At 45.1% G+C, this 16352-nt stretch overlaps 1 protein-coding gene across 3 annotated transcripts; it reads left to right on the top strand.

Annotated features, from left to right (window-relative positions):
• The first annotated feature begins 4155 nt into the window (after positions 1-4155).
• Positions 4156-13470, top strand: CENPA (centromere protein A). Of its 3 annotated transcripts, XM_055254015.2 has the most exons (5): positions 4156-4451; positions 10292-10401; positions 10917-10994; positions 11305-11486; positions 11969-13470. In XM_055254015.2, the coding sequence occupies exons 1-4, from the start codon at positions 4358-4360 to the stop codon at positions 11437-11439; spliced, it is 417 nt and encodes a 138-aa protein (XP_055109990.1). In that variant the 5' UTR covers positions 4156-4357; the 3' UTR covers positions 11440-11486; positions 11969-13470. The 3 variants fall into 3 exon arrangements, with proteins under 3 accessions (XP_055109990.1, XP_055109992.1, XP_063480031.1); XM_055254017.2 differs by lacking the exon at positions 10917-10994 and having other exon boundaries at positions 4183-4451; XM_063623961.1 differs by having other exon boundaries at positions 4183-4451; positions 11305-13470.
• The last annotated feature ends 2882 nt before the right edge of the window (positions 13471-16352 follow it).

Raw genomic sequence — 16352 nt, 5'->3', positions numbered from 1 at the left:
TCTAGAATATTGGTGTGGAAAATCTAATGTTTGAAAAGCATACCAATTGCCTAGTCTTCCATTCATTGTTCTAATGAAGAAACCCAAAAAGCAGAAGGAACCTCCCAAGGGTCACACAGCCAGTTACAGGCAAAAGTCAGATGTCCTGGTTCTCAGTCCTTGCCTGTCCCATTCTGCCACAGATACTGCAGCCAGAGGGCAGGCATGGTGACTCAGGCCTGTAATCCCAGCACTTTGGGAGGCCGAGGTGGGCGGGTCACCTGAGGTCAGAAGTTCGAGACCATCCTGGCCAGCATAGCGAAACCCTGTCTCTACTAAACATACAAGAATTAGCTGGGCATGGTGACACAAGCCTGTAATCTCAGCTACTCGGGAGGCTGAGGCAGGAGAATCGCTTGAACCCAGGAGGCGGAGTTTGCAGTGAGCCAAGATCATGCCGCCGCACTCCAGCCTGCATGACAGTGAGACTCAGTCTCAAAAAAGAAAAAAAAGCTTAAGAATAAAGATATAAAGAAAAAATGTTTTTGTATACTTGCACAGTGTGTTTTAAGCTAAGTGTTTGTTTAACAGAGTCAGATTTTACAGTTAAAAAGCTTATAAAGTTAAAATGGTACATTAAGCTAAGGTTAATTTATTACTGAAGAAGGAAAATTTTTCTTTTTAGAGACAGAGTTTTGCTCTGTTGTTGTCACTGGGGTGCAGTGGCATGATGCTATCTCACTGTAGCCTTAGACCCCTGGGCTCAAGCGATCCTCCTGCCTCAGCCTCCCGAGTAGCTGGCACTACAGGCATGCACCACCATGCCCAGCTACTTTTTTTTATTTTCTGCGGAGATGGGGTCTCACCACATTGCCCAGACTGATCTCAAACTACTGGGCTCAAACAATGCTCCTGCCTTGGCCTTCCAAAATGTTAGGATTACAGGGGTGAGCCAGTGTACCCAGCCCATTTTTTGTACTTTTTTTTTTTACTGTACCTTTTCTAGGTTAGATATGTTTGATACACAAATACCATTGCGTTACAGTTGCCTACAGTATTCAGTACAGGAACATGCTGCACAGGTTTGTAGCCTAGGAGCAATAGGCTATACCATATAGCCAAGGTGTGTAATACACTATACCATCTAGGTTTGTGTAAGTGCACAATGATTTTTGTGCTTTATGATTGCACAATGACAAAATCGTCTAACACATTTCGCAGAGGATATCCCCATTGTTAAGCATGGGAACTATATAATGCCTTTATTATATATACATGACTATATAATAAGGGCTATATGATAAGCTAGAGTTACCAGGGCAGTACAAAATGTTTTTTAAAAGATTAGCCAAGTGGCAGGGCGTGGTGGCTCATGCCTGTAATCCCAGCACTTTGGGAGGCCAAGGTGGGTGGATCACGAGGTCAGGAGATCAAGACCATCCCAGCCAACTTGGTGAAACCCTGTCTCTACTAAAATACGCAAAAAAAAAATTAGCCGGGCGTGGTGGCACACGCCTGTAGTACTAGCTACTTGGGAGGCTGAGGCAGGGGAATCGCTTGAACCCGGGAGGCGGAGGTTGCAGTGAGTGGAGGTTGCACCACTGTACTCCAGGCTGGTGACAAAGTGAGACTCCATCTCAAAAAAAAAAAAAAAATTAGCCAAGTGTGATGGTACATTCCTGTTAGTCCCAGCTACTCAGGAGGCTGAAGTGGGAGGATTGCATGAGTCCAGCAGTTCAAGGCTGCAGTTAGCTGTGATTGCACCACTATACTCCAGCCTAGACAATAGTGCAAGACCCTGTTGGGGGGAATATACATATACACACACACACACACACACAACATAGAATTTACCATTTTAACCAGTTTTAAGTGTACAGTTCAGTGGCATTAAGCACATTCACAGTGTTGTGCAACCATCACCACCATCCATATCCAGAATTTTTCATCTTCTCAAACTAAAACTCTCCACCTATTAAATACTAATTCCCCATTCCTCCCCTACTCGCTGGCAACCACCATTTTACTTTCTGTATGAGTTCGATTATTCCAGGTACCTCATACAGTATTTGCCCTTTTTTTTTTTAATTTTTGGAGACAGAGTCTTGCTCTGTTGTCCAGGCTGGAGTGTAGTGGCACAATCTCAGCTCACCGCAACCCTCCCCTCCCAGGTTCAAGCAATTCTCCTGCCTCAGCCTCCCCAGTAGCTGGGACTACAGGCGCGTGCCACCACACCCGGCTAATTTTTTGTATTTTTAGTAGAAGCGGGTTTTCACCATGTTAGCGAGGATGGTCTCAATCTCCTGACCTCATGATCCGCTGGCCTCGGCCTCCCAAAGTGCTGGGATTATACAGGCATGAGCCACCACACCCGGCGTTGTCCTTTTTTTTTTGAGACAGGTCCCACTCTGTCGCCCAGGCTGGAGTGCAGTGGCACAATCATGGCTCAGTTCAGCCTCAACCTCCTGGACCAGCAATCCTCCCACCTCAGCCTCCTGAGTAGCTGGGGCGACAGGCATACACCTCCACGCCCGGGCTAATTTTTTTGTGTGTGTATCTTTGGTAGAGGTGGGGTTTCTTCTTTCTTCCTTCTCCTCCCTCTCCTTCTCTCTCTTTTTTTTTTTTTTTTTTTCTTTGAGACAGAGTCTCACTCTTGTTGCCTAGGCTGGAGTGCTGTGGCATGATCTCGGCTCACTGCAACCTCCACCTTTCGGGTTCAAGCAATTCTGCCTCAGCCTCCTGAGTAGCTGGGATTACAGGCGTGCGCCACAACACCTGGCTAATTTTTGTATTTTTAGTAGAGACGGGGTATCGCCATGTTGGCCATGCTGGTCTTGAACTCCTGACCTCGGGTGATCCGCCCGCCTCGGCCTCCCAGAGTCCTGGGATTACAGGCGTGAGCTACCACTCTCGGCAAGATGGGGTTTCGCCATGTTGGCCAGGTTGGACGCGAACTCGAACTCGAACTCAGGGGTTCCGAACAACTTGGTCTCCCAAAGCGCTGGGATTAGAGGCGTGAGCCACAGCACCCCGGCCCAGCATTTGTACCTTGGTGGACTGCCTTATTTCACTTAGCATAACGTCCTCAAGGTTCATCTGTGTTGCAGCAGGTGTGGGAATTCCCTTCCTTTTAAAGGCTGAATAACATTGTGGTTTACACCCCATTTTGTTTATCCATTCATCTGTTGGTGGGCATTCAGGCTGTTTCTGCCTTCGGGCTGTTGTGAAGAATGCCGCTATCAACATGGGTGTGAGAATATCTGTTCAAGTCCCTGGCTATATTTAAATTCTTTTGGATATTTATCCAGAAGTGGAATTACTGGATCATCTGGTAATTCTATTTTTGATTTTTTGAGGAACCACCAATACTATTTTTCACAGCAGCCGCAGCATTTTACACTCCCACCAGCAATGCACAAGGGTTCCATGAAATCACTAAATTTTATAACTAACATTTTTCCTGATTACAGTACATGTTCACTGTAGAACATTTAGAAAATGTAAGAAATAAAATTTAGAAAATTAAAATTCCCCTTACTCTACATGCCGGGACATGACTTGAATTTTTATTATCCCCAACAAAGGGAAGAGATCATTTTTCTGGGACGATTGCGTTGCTATAGTGCCGAGGCCTGCCCTGCCCGGAACTCATCCTCAAAGCCCCGCCGATCCCGCCGTCCCCGCGACCCCAAGCGTCAGCAAAGTTCCTGCAGTTGAACTGGCTTCTGAGTGTATCTGTGGATAGTTCCTGGAAGGGTCGCAGATACGACATGGGGTTGTCACATTCTCTATGGGTCTGTTTCCTCATCTTTAAAAACCATCTCTGCGTTGCTAGGGCAAAGCATAAAATGTTTGAGGAAAGCGACTTGTCTAGAAAAGCACGTTCTACAAACACACCATCCACGTTCCAAACTGAGCTTCGGTGTTTTGACTGGAGGGCACCTGAGGATGTCAGTACGGTCCCTCAAAGACCAGCAACCAGATTGGCAAGCAGGGGGCAGGAGAATTTCCCGCCACCTCTTCTTTAGGCGTCTATTGGTTGATTTTACCGTCAGTCTCCCCTATCCTCCTATCACCGCCGCTATTTGTTTCTCGGTGCATGCTCTCATTGGCCCTACCTGCAGTCGCTCTACGTAAGGGGCGTTCCAGAGTCAGCCACTGGGAGTCGCTGGATTCGTGTTTTAAAAAACGCCGGCCGTGAAGTGGGCGGGGCGAAAGATTTGAACTAGAGCGGCGCGGACTGCGGCCAAGCACCGGCTCCTGTGAGGCTCGCGGCCCAGCGTTCTCTGGGCTCCCCAGAAGCCAGCCTTTCGCTCCCGGACCAGGCAGCCCGAGCAGGAGCCGTGGGGCCTGGCACCAGCACCCTCCGCGGCGTGCCATGGGCCCGCGCCGCCGGATCCGCAAGCCCGAGGCCCCGAGGAGGCGCAGCCCGAGCCCGACCCCCGGCCCCTCCCGGCGGGGCCCCTCCTTAGGTAACCGGCCGCGGCCCCATCTCGTAGAGGAGAAAACCGAGGCTCGCAGGCGGAGCCCGGTTCTCCCGAGTCCCGATCCCGTGGCCTTCCCTGCTGGGGGACGACGCGGTTCCGCCGTCCGGCATCCGCTCCGGGCACGGGCGGTGCCAGCCCTGTGAGGGACTGGAGCAGGCGGTTCCGAAAGCGGGAAGGGACCGGCGTAGCCACTTGGCTCCTAACGCCGTCTTCTTGTTAGGACTAGTGGTTATCCAGCGCCCACCGCCCACTGCCAACCAGGCATTGCCTCCCGCTGTTCGTGCGTTATCTTCAGCTTCATATCGTGCCCATTTTACAGCTAATGAGAAAGCCGAGGCACAGGCCAGAGAGCTTGAGCAGAGTCACACAACTTGTTGTTCTGGCGGACACGGGATTTCCAATCCTCTGTGCACTTCCAATACTTTTGTGCATTTTTAAATTGCAAAAGTATTGACTGCTTTCGGTGACGATTTCAAACAGGAGTCCTCTTAGGAGGTGTCTTTCAGGTTTTTTTTTTCCTTCCGGGAGAGGCTGTTAGGCCTTGAACCGAGGCCCTCTGCACTGCTCACTCTGTTGCCTTCCAGAGCTTGTGTCCGGGGAAAGGGGCCGAAGTCTGTGTCTTCATTGCCTGTATGGTGAGCTGGTGGATGGGAGACCCAAGGGCAGGAGGAGGCAGATGCCTGTATGCTACACGGTGGCAACAGCTGCTTTACTTATCTCTTAACTCTTGCTAAGTAGCTATGAGGAAGATGGGAAGTGTATTGTAGTTTCTTTGTTTCATTGTTTTTTGTAGAGACTGGGTCTCCCTATGTTACCCAGGCTGGTCTCAAACTCCTGGCCTCAAGTGATCCTCCTGCCTGGGCCTCCCAAAGTGCTGGGATTACAGGCATGAGCCACTGTGCCTATAAGCTTTTTGGTTTTTTGTGTTTTTTTGAGACCCTCGCCCAGGTTGGAGTGCAGTGATGCCACGAGGGTTCACTGCAGCCTCAACTTCCCAGGCTCAGGTGCTTCTCCCATCTCAGCCTCCCAAGTAGCTGGGACTACAGGCATATGCCACCATGCCGGCTAATTTTTTGTATTTTTAGTAGAGATGGGATTTTGCCATGTTGCCTAGGCCGGAGTAGGTTGTTTCTAGATGTTGCTGTTGCGAATGGGATTTTTTTTCTTTCCCAAAACACGAGCATTTAACCTTTGCTTCCAGCCAACTTGCTGAATTCTCATTCATCCTAGTCTTTTTTAGTTGCTTCGGTTGGAATTTTTAAGTAGACTATTATGTCATCTGCAAATAACTTTTGAATCTTCCATTTTCGTTTCCACACATTTTATTTATTATTGTATGGTATTAGTAAGGCCCTGAGACTCACTAAGAGTGGTGTTTTGGCCATCTTTGTCTTGTTTGTAATTTTAACAGGAATATTAAGTATAATGTTTGCTGTTGCTTTCCAAGGTAGAAGCATCCTTCTACTCCTGGTTAAATGGAAGGTTTATCTCAAATGGGCAGTCAACACTTCTTGGCAGTCCTACCACCTTTGTCTGGTATTCTTTCTTCAATTTTATTTTTTTTATTTTTATTTTATTTATTTATTTATTTATTTTTGAGACGGAGTCTCGCTCTGTCACCCAGGCTGGAGTGCAGTGGCGCGATCTCAGCTCACTGCAAGCTCCGCCTCCCGGGTTCACGCCATTCTCCTGCCTCAGCCTCTCCGAGTAGCTGGGACTACAGGCGCCCGCCACCACGCCCGGCTAATTTTTTGTATTTTTAGTAGAGACGGGGTTTCACCGTGGTCTCGATCTCCTGACCTCGCGATCCGACCGCCTCGGCCTCCCAAAGTGCTGGGATTACAAGCGTGAGCCACCGCGCCCGGCCTCTTTCTTCAATTTTAGAGACAGAGTCTCACTCTTGTCGTCCAGGCTGTAGTGCAGTGGTGCTATCTTGGCTCATTGCAGCCTTGACCTCCTGGGCTCATGCAGTCCTCCTGCTTCAGCCTGACAGGCGTGCACCACCATGCTTGACTATTTTTAAACCTTTTTTATAGAGACAAATTGTTTTGTCTCTACAAAACAAAAAAAAACAGCCATCGTGCCTGGCGTTTGTCTGAAATTCTTGCTTTTCCATTCTCCCCATGACTATTTCATACCTTTTTCTCCCTCCTCTACTTCCTACAGCTCCATTCCCCCCACTCACTCTTAGCCAATAATGGCCTTGACTAGGTGTCCCCCTTCCTATCAAAGCCCTTCCTTCTACATGGGGTCTTGGTCATATCCTTCTTTCACCTACAAAGGAGCTTTCTACCTGTGCTTAGATAAATCCAGACACTTCACACTGGCATTGGCACATGTGCTCTAGTATTTATGATCTTTTGTTTTGTTTTGTTTTGTTTTTGTTTTTGTTTTTGTTTTTGTTTTTGAGACGGAGTTTCCCTCTTGTTGCCCAGACGGGAGAGCAACGGCATGATCTCGGCTCACTGCAACCTCCACCTCCCGGGTTCAAGCGATTCTCCTGCCTCAGCCTCCTGAGTAGCTAGGATTACAGGCATGCATCACCACATCCGGCTAATTTTGTATTTTTAGTAGAGACGGGGTTTCACCATGTTGGTCAGGCTGGTCTCCAACTGCCAACCTCAAGTGATCCGCCCACCTTGGCCTCCCAGAGTGCCAGGATTAGCCGGGCCGTATTTACGATCTTAAGAGAAAGGGCAGGAGTGTTTCCTTGACCCCACATTCTCACTTCCCTATACCTCCCATTTCTCTCTACTTCCCTTCATAGCTCTCCTTTTAAAATAGCCAGACTTGTTAGGTCCACATACATTGCGTCTGATTCCTCCCTTCCTAGTGACCCTACAACTCACTCCAATCTGACTCCCCACAACCACTACCCCCACTTCTAATCTGCTTGAACTACCCCTGTCAGGGTCACTAGCACCTTTTGTAGTGCCAAATCCAGTAGGCGGGTCTGTGTTCTTACTGTGTCTCAGAAGTATTTGATGCAGTGGGCCTCTTTCTCCTTGAAGCGTTCTGTTCCCTTGGCTTCCATGCCACTGTGCACTCTGGCAGTTCTGCTTAGTGTTCTCTACTGCCTGTGCTGCCTCCCTCGGCTCCTTGATGTTGGACTTCCTTGACATCCTTTTCCTTTCTACCCCCTCCCTAGATGGTCTCATCTCCGTGGCTCTAAATCCCACGCATACATTGACAGCTCTCAAATTTATGTATACTTGGATCTCTCCTCTGACCCCAGATACCTATATTTAACTGCCTTTCTACCTGAAGGCTCTTGGTTATGTTAAACTTAACACACCCAAAACTGAACTTTTGGTTACTCCCCTCCAGCCTCTTCATCCTCAGTTTCCCCATTTCAGTAAATGGCACAACTACTCACCAAGCTGTTCAAACCACAAGCCTGGAAGACCCCCATTTCCAATACAAATGCAGGTCCAGATAATTCTACTTCCAAACTGCATCCTTAATCACTCCATTTTCACCATCTCTGCTCCCACTAGCCTAGTCCAAGCTACCAGCAGCTCTCAAGAGCAACTGTGAGAGCCTCCTAATCAGCTGCCACTCCACTTCCACTCTGTCCCTTTCTACTTCTTTCCTTACACAGTAGCTGGAATGAACTTCCACATCTCTATCCTGCATAAAACTCTTCCCTGGCTTCCTATTACATTAGGGTTAAATTCCATCTCCTCATGTTGGCATTTCAAGACCCAACTACTAAATTTTTGATCCCAGTTCTTTTCCATGATCTCTCTAATTGGTTACTTTTCATAACCACTTGTTCTTGGGTCATGGTTTCATATCTCTGTTACCTCTCTGAGGTTATTATCCATTTTTCTCTCAAAGTTTCTATCTCTTTTCTCTATTAACTCAATTTCCTCTGGTATTGGTTATTTTGTTTGTTGAGTTTGGTTCCTTTCTTTCATGGTATTGGCCTTCTTAAATTGTTGGGTGATCTTTAGTTGTGTTCATCTTCACATTTTCTGTGAACGCTATGTCTTGTTTATTTTATTTATTTATTTATTTATTTTTGTTTGAGACAGAGTCTCACTCTTGTTGCCCAGGCTGGAGTACAATGGTGCAAGCTCGGCTCACTGCAACCTCCATCTCCTGGGTTCAAGCAATTCTCCTGCCTCAGCCTCCCAAGTAGCTGGGATTACAGGTGCCCGCCACCATGCCTGGCTAATTTTTGTAATTTTAGTAGAGATGGGTTTCTCCATGTTCATCAGGCTGGTCTCAAACTCCTGACCTCAGGTGATTGACCCACCTCAGCCTCCCAAAGTGCTGGGATTACAGGTGTGAGCCACTGCACCCAGCCCTATGTCTGTTTATTAAAGACTGCCTCCAGTGACTGGATTGCCAACTGGTGGTGGGGAGGGAGGGAGGTGTCAGTAGTTGTCTCCTGGGTATGGGTCTTCACTGTTTTAAATGTCATCAGTCTCCTGGACACTGCCCTGTTTCATTGGCCTATGTTCTCTAGCCTCACCCAGGGATGGTCTCCTCTGCTGGCTGCCTGGCACAGGCCATATCTGGATTGTCTCACCTACCCTACTTGCTCTTGCAGCTCTTCTAACACTTTGTGATTAGTTTATTGTATTAAATGCCTTCTATTGAACTTGGTGTAGAGTCTCTTTTCTTGGCTGGATCCTGAATAACATTTCTGAAACAATTTTATCCTTCAAAATGTTATTTTTGTATTTTATTTGTTTGTTCAACTTATCAGAGGTTCACTCATCTTGATCCTTGGTTGTAATTATGGAACAACTGTGTTTTTTTTTCTTTAACTTTCATTTTCACTAACTTATTATCTAATATTTCTTTTGTTCTGTCTTGTTTTGGTTTACTTTAATAACTCTCTAATACTTAATTTGACTGCTTAGCTCAGATACCTTTTAGTGTTCTTGTTTTCTAATAGGAACATTTTTAGGCTACGCATTTTCCTCTAGTACTATTTTGGCTGTGTCTCATAAGTTTTGGGATATGGGCTTTTTATTGTTATTCATTTCTAAATAGTCTAATTTCAATTAAGTTTCCTCTTCAACACAGGGTTAGTTAGAAGAAACTGGTTTTTGCTTCATGAATTTTTAATTTCCAATTAGAGAATTTGGCTTTTTTGATTTCTACTTTTGGGAATGTTTTTAAAATTATTTTCTTTTTTGTTCTTGTTGGAACCAGGATTTGAGCCAAAGGCTCTGTCTCCACAGCCCAGGTGCCTGACACTGACACTGAGTTAGGCCACTCCTTACACAGGTCTCAGCTTGGCCACTAATGAGGGCTGGCCAACCATCTTCACCTCACTGGGCCTCAGGATGATCAAGACAAGGGAATTGTACTAGTCTCTCAGATTCTTTCCAGCTGTAAAAAAACAAACCAACAAAAAATCTAAAAACAAAATAACTGAGCTTCCAATCTAGGTAGGAAAGATCTAAGACTTGTACAAAGTCCTGCAAAGCCCAGAGGAGGGCGGTCACCCATCTGTTTGGAAGGATCAGGATTCGGGAAAGGCTTCATGGAAGAGTTAGCATTTAAAATCAACCGCAGAGGATCATTCACTCATTCATTTAACAAATATTTATTTAGCACCTATCTGCCATTTTCTAGTTGCTGAAGATAGCAGCAAAATGACTATATATCAGGTTGGTGCAAAAGTAATTGTGGTTTTTGCCATAACTGCAATGACTTTTGCAGCAACCTAATAAAACAGACAAAAATCCCTGCTCTGTGGAGTGTAGGCACATAGATACAGTCTAGCGATTTGACAGCTTACCTGACTCAGCCAAGCTACGAGGCACCACCTATTTTCCATTGAACTTTACCTTTCTTTTGCTCAGGCGCTTCCTCCCGTCAACACGGTTGGCGGAGACAAGGTTGGCTAAAGGAGATTCGAAAGCTTCAGAAGAGCACACACCTCTTGATAAGGAAGCTCCCCTTCAGCCGCCTGGTGAGCTCTGGGAGCTTCCCACCAACCCCTATGCCACCCTCCTTTTTTAAAATTTTTCCAGGTATTAGGGACCCTATTGTCTCTTAACTAAATAGCCAAGGGACCTCTTCTGTAACCTGGTAGGGGAATCTTTTCTGAAAACATGAGCCCTCCAAGAGCACCTTATAATTTTTTATGGAATTGATTTCTAACCCCTACTACCTTTTTAAAACTGTAGTTTTTGACTGTATAAATAGGAACTCTCTCGTTTGTCCACCTTAGATCCCTTTTCCTATCCTGGGAGATTGCCTCCCATCACCCAATTACTGGTGATTTCCCCATCACCAGTAAGAGATCCGCCAGTTCCTAAGCTCCCAGGAGTCAACACCTGCTCCTAATTGGGTCCTAAGATTAAGGGCCAGGAAAAAATAATGGAAAGGAGGATTCACTGGAACTCATGGAGAGCATCATTGTCCCTTGAATCTCTCTTCTGTTACTCCCTACTCCTACTCCTCCCCTTCCCCACTCCTTCACAGGCAAGAGAAATATGTGTTAAATTCACACGTGGTGTGGACTTCAATTGGCAAGCCCAGGCCCTATTGGCCCTACAAGAGGTAAGAAGGCACCAAGGCACAATTGGGTGAGGGCTGAGTGGGAGAAAGAGGCAGCCTAGAATTCTCCAATGCTGACTGGAGTGTCACATGCTGAATCTGACCTCTTGAAAAGAACAACGAGGTAACCCCTGAGGGTTTGGAGGCTGGATTCTGTGTGGTGACAGCAGAATTCCCTAGCAAAGTTCAGTCTCATTCGTGAACAGTTTCCTACAATCCTTTGAGCCCTCAGAAATTAAGTTTAGCAGGTCTCCAAGAAAAAGCAGCCCATGGCTCATCATCTGTGTCCATCTTTTTCTCTTTCTGTCTCCAGGCAGCAGAAGCATTTCTAGTTCATCTCTTTGAGGATGCCTATCTCCTCACCTTACATGCCGGCCGAGTTACTCTCTTCCCAAAGGATGTGCAACTGGCCAGGAGGATCCGGGGCCTTGAGGAGGGACTCGGCTGAGCTCCTGCACCCAGTGTTTCTGTCAGTCTTTCCTGCTCAGCCAGGGGGTAAGCTCATCCTCTTTCACAGGACTGGGGCTGGAATTTCTCAAGGAATTTCCTTTCTCCATCCATAGTGCTTGCCACCTCGCCTTCCCTTTGTTCTCCAGTAAAGGTTTGATCTAGTTTTGACTGCCTGGGACTGTGTGGTTTGTGCCCTTTTGTACAATGTTAGATAAAAGATATCTTTCTATTAAATAATGACCAGATGACCCCAATTTCTTTTGGTTGTTATTGTTGTTTTATTTTTATAAGACAGGGTCTCTGTCATCAGTGGTGCCATCGTGGCTCACTGCAGCTCCTGCCTTGGCCTCCCAAAGTGTTGAAATTACAAGAATCAGATGACCTCATTTGGATTAAGAGAAAACTTTCTAATAAACTTTCTGATAAAAGAGAAAACTTTCCAATAAAAACTTTCTCTTTTTTGATTAAGAGAAAGTTTTCTTACTTTTGAAAATGGCTTGTTAGTAAGTGTGCTTCCTTAATTTCAGGGATGATACCGAGGACTCTCCAGAGCCATGACTAGATCCAATGGATTCTGCGATGCTGTCTGGACTTTGCTGTCTCTGAACAGTATGTGTGCGTTGCTTTAAGCATTTTTTTTTTTTTGAGGAGTAGACTGCATGACTTTCCTCTGTAACAGAGGTAATATATGAGACAATCAACACTGTTCCAAAGGCCTGAAAATAATTTTCAGATAAAGAGACTCCAAGGTTGACTTTAGTTTGTGAGTTACTCATGTGACTATTTGAGGGTTTTGAAAACATCAGATTTGCTGTGGTATGGGAGAAAAGGATATGTACTTATTATTTTAGCTCTTTCTGTAATATTTACATTTTTTACCATCTGTACATTTGTACTTTTATTTTACACATAAGGGAAAAAATAAGACCACTTTGAGCAGTTGCCTGGAAGGCTGGGCATTTCCAGCATATAGACCTCTGCCCTTCAGAGTAGCCTCACCATTAGTGGCAGCATCAAGTAACTGAGTGGACTGTGCTTGTCAACAGATGTGTAGCTTTTCAGAAACTTAATTGGGGATGAATAGAAAATCTGTAAGCTTTGATGTTCTGGTTCCTTCTAGTAAATTCCTGTCAAAATCAATTCAGAAATTCTAACTTGGAGAATTTAACATTTTACTCTTGTAAATCATAGAAGATGTATCATATCAGTTCAGGATTTTAAAGTACCTTTCGATGCTTTTACAGGTATTTTTGTAGTTTCTTTGTAGAGAGATAATAAAAATCAAAATAATTATTTAATGAAAATGGACTTACTGTTACAGCATAGAGATTTATACTGTACTTTTTATGTGTTAACAATAAGTTCTTTATTTGTTTGCAAACAGCCACAATTTAAACAAGATAATTAAGGGAGGTGGTTTTGCCTCTGGTGGAGTAGAGTATGACCAGATGAAAACCTTGCCCTTCTGTTGTAACTGAAAGCAATTTAAAAGATTTCCAGAGACATGGGAAGTGTCACCCAAAGATCTGTATGTGGTGAAAATGATTAGTGAGGGCAGACTACTAATAATGATGTGTCAGTCAACTGAGTTCAGAGACAGATTAAAGAGATGCACCAAGTTCTACTGTTTAATAATTTTTTTTTTCCTGAGACGGAGTCTCTCTCTGTCGCCCAGGCTGGAGTGCAGTAGCGCAATCTCAGCTCACTGCGAGCACCGCCGCCTGGGTTCAAACGATTCTCCTGTCTCAGCCTCCTTAGTAGCTGGGATTACAGGCATCCACCATCATGCCTGGCTAATTTTTGTATTTTTGTAGAGACAGGGTTTCACCATGTTGGCCAGGCTGGTCTTGAACTCCTGACCTCAAGTGATCTGTCCGCCTCGGCCTCCCAAAGTGCTGGGATTACAGGCATGAGCCACGACACCCAGCCTGTTTAATAAATTTTAAGCCTTTGGAAAAATCTCTTCCTGTTTAACATCAGCTTATTTTTATGCAGGCATTTGAATAAAGCTTATCTAGCCACAAATATATTTAATGTTCTTGTCAGTGTCATTAGTTAGAAGAGTATAATCTTCCTCTAGTTTTCTTTAAACTGACACTTCTCAGCTCTCTTGAAATTGTATTAACCGATATACTGCTGCAATACATGTACATCACATTCAAATGCCAGGCAGGATGCGGGCTCTCAGCACCACATAATATTTATATGATAACATGAGAATAAGTGGTTTACATCATGATATTGTTACAGTTTACTATAAATTTTGAGCACTTATGATGTTGTTGGGTTTTTTGTGTTTTGTTTTTCCCAGATGGAGTCTTGCTCTGTCGCCCAGCTGGAGTGCAGTGGCGTGATCTTGGCTCACTGGAACCTCTGCCTCCCGGGTTCAAGCAATTCTCCTGCTTCAGTCTCCCAAGTAGCTGGGATTACAGGCCCACGCCACCACGCCCAGCTAATTTTTGTATTTTTAGTAGAGGTGGGGTTTCACCATGTTGGCCAGGCTGGTCTCGAACTCCTGACCTCGTGATCCACCCGCCTCGGCCTCCCAAAGTGTTGGGATTACAGGCGTGAGCCACTGTACCTGGCTCGGTTTTGGTTTTATGTATTCTTTTATTATTATTTTTAAATTTTTAATTTAATTTTATTTTTTGTAGGGGCAAGGCTTTGCCGTGTTGCCTAAGCTGGTTTCGAACTCCTGAACTCAAGCAATCTGCTTGACTCAGTCTCCCAGAGTGCTGGGATTACAGGTGTGAGCCACCAGGCCTGGCCATATTTATTTTTGAGAGAAAGGGGGGTCTCGCTCTGTCACCCAGGCTGGGATGCAGTGGAGCAATCATAGCTCGTTGCAGCCTCAAACTCCTGGGCTCAAGCAATCCTCCCACCTCGCCCTCCCAAGTGTCTTGAACTATAGATGCTCACCACCACGCCCCTGTTTTATTTTTTTATTTTGTTTTTCCCTACTTTCAGGGTGATTTCATCAACATTCTTTTCTAATCTTTCAATTGAATTTTTTATTTCTGATTTCATGTTTTTAATATCCAATTAACTCCTTATTTTGGGAATGTTTCTTTTTTATAGTATTCCAGTCAGTCAGCATTCACTTAAAAAAAAAAAAAAACAGAAATAACTCCAGATATTTTAAGCAAAAAGGGATTTGGTGGAAGGGGTTGGCTATAGTAATGTCAGGAAGGCTGGATGAGCCAAAGAGAAGAGGATGCTGCCCAAAGATCAGGAAGCTCCCAGTGCCCACCCCTACTGCTGCTCTGCTGGAAGCATATCCCTGCCACCATTGCATTGAACTGTACCACTGTCGCTGAGCAAAGTCAGGATCCCCAGCTCTGACCATTGTATCATGCCTGGCTGGCTCTGCAATGTCATTTTGATGTGTCTTCCGTATGGATTTCTTTTTTTTTTTTTTTTTTTTTTTTTTTTTTGAGTCAGAGTCTTGCTCTGTCACCCAGGCTGGAGTGCAGTGGTGCGATCTCCAACTTTTTCAGTTTTCTTTGATAGGAGAGTGGTCCAAATGACCTTTTCTACCATTACTGGAAGTTGAAGTTTGATGTGTCTCTTGATATTCTCATACTCATCATTACTTTAGTATGTAGTTATTGCCATTAAAATAAAACAAAAATAAATGTATTCAACATCAAACATAACACATGCTGTCATATGTAACAATCAAGACTCTCAATTGCAAGTTTGGGGACCCCAACTCAAACTGACTTAAGAGGAGAAGGTTCATGTAACTGAAAAGCCCAGAGGCATTTCTGGTTTTGCTACAGTCAAATCAAAGGGCTGTAACAAAGTCATGAGATTTGGTCTCTCTCTTCACCCTTCGCTGCTTCTGTTAGTGTCACTTTCAGGCAGGCCTTCAGAACCTGTGAATCTGGCATGTCACATGGCAAAGGGGAATTAAGAGTGCTAATCAGCTGACATTAAAATAGGGAGATTTTAGAAGAAAAAAAGGACAAAGCAAAAAATGGGGAGAGTACCTTGGAATTTTGGGTGGGCCTAATGTAATCACAAGTGCCATTAAAAATGGAAGAGTGAGAGAGAAGTGTGTTAGAGATAGGAGTAGGAGAATGGTCAGGCAGATGCAACATTGCTGGCATTGAAGATGGAGGGAGAGATCACAGACTGACGAGTCTAGGTGGCCACTAGCAGCGAAGAGGCAAGGAAGCGGATTTTCTTTTAGAATCTCCAGAGAGGAAAACAGACCTGCCAATACCTTGATTTTTAGCCCAGTGAAACTCGTGTCAGACTTCTAAACTACAGAACTGTAAGAATAAATTTGTGTTTTATCTAAGCCACTAAGTTGTTGCTAATTTGTTACAGCAGCAATAGGAAACTAATACAAGTGGTTTCTCAAGGAAATTTGAGGCTTCTTAACAGGTAAGAGAGAATGTTGACAGGGCAGACAAAAATAGCAGATGTCTGCTATACCACATGTGGTGTTATGATAGACATTGGTTTTCGTCCACAGTTCCGGGCTCATAACTCCCATAGCCCTTGTTAGTTCTTTTGTTGTAATATTGGGTATGTGTTAGGCCTCAGGAAACAGAATCTCTCCTTCTCCTGCCCTCATTTTACCTGCCCCAAGACAGAACTCTAATCTTTCTCAGGCTTTTAGATTGTGGGTCTTAAGATCCTCCCCAGAGGTTCCCCCTATACCCTGGGGGAAGGAATGCGGAGGTCCTGAAGCTTCCATAGAAACCCATGAGGACGGTTCAGGGAGCTTCCCTATAACTGAACCTGAAGGGGAGGTTCCTGGAGGGTGGTGTCCCCCATACCCCCCACCCCCCACGGAGGGCTTAGAAGCTCTGTCTTCATTCCCCCATACCTCACCCCACGCGTCTCTTCATCTGTTTCCTTTTTTTTTGTTTTTCATGCATTTTTTTTATTTTTTCTTTT

Source organism: Symphalangus syndactylus, chromosome 18 (genome assembly GCF_028878055.3).
Source record: "Symphalangus syndactylus isolate Jambi chromosome 18, NHGRI_mSymSyn1-v2.1_pri, whole genome shotgun sequence".
NCBI lineage: Eukaryota > Metazoa > Chordata > Mammalia > Primates > Hylobatidae > Symphalangus > Symphalangus syndactylus.
The sequence above is the reverse complement of the archived record's forward strand: the minus strand, read 5'-3'. Positions and strand labels throughout refer to the sequence as shown.

Excerpts from the sequence above, each read along its gene's own strand:
- CENPA (XM_055254015.2), top strand. The coding sequence starts at position 4,358 with ATGGGCCCGCGCCGCCGGATCCGCAAGCCCGAGGCCCCGAGGAGGCGC. Across the intron at positions 4,452-10,291 it reads CCGGCGGGGCCCCTCCTTAG|GCGCTTCCTCCCGTCAACAC; the intron begins GTAACCGGCCGC and ends TCTTTTGCTCAG. Across the intron at positions 10,402-10,916 it reads AGCTCCCCTTCAGCCGCCTG|GCAAGAGAAATATGTGTTAA; the intron begins GTGAGCTCTGGG and ends ACTCCTTCACAG.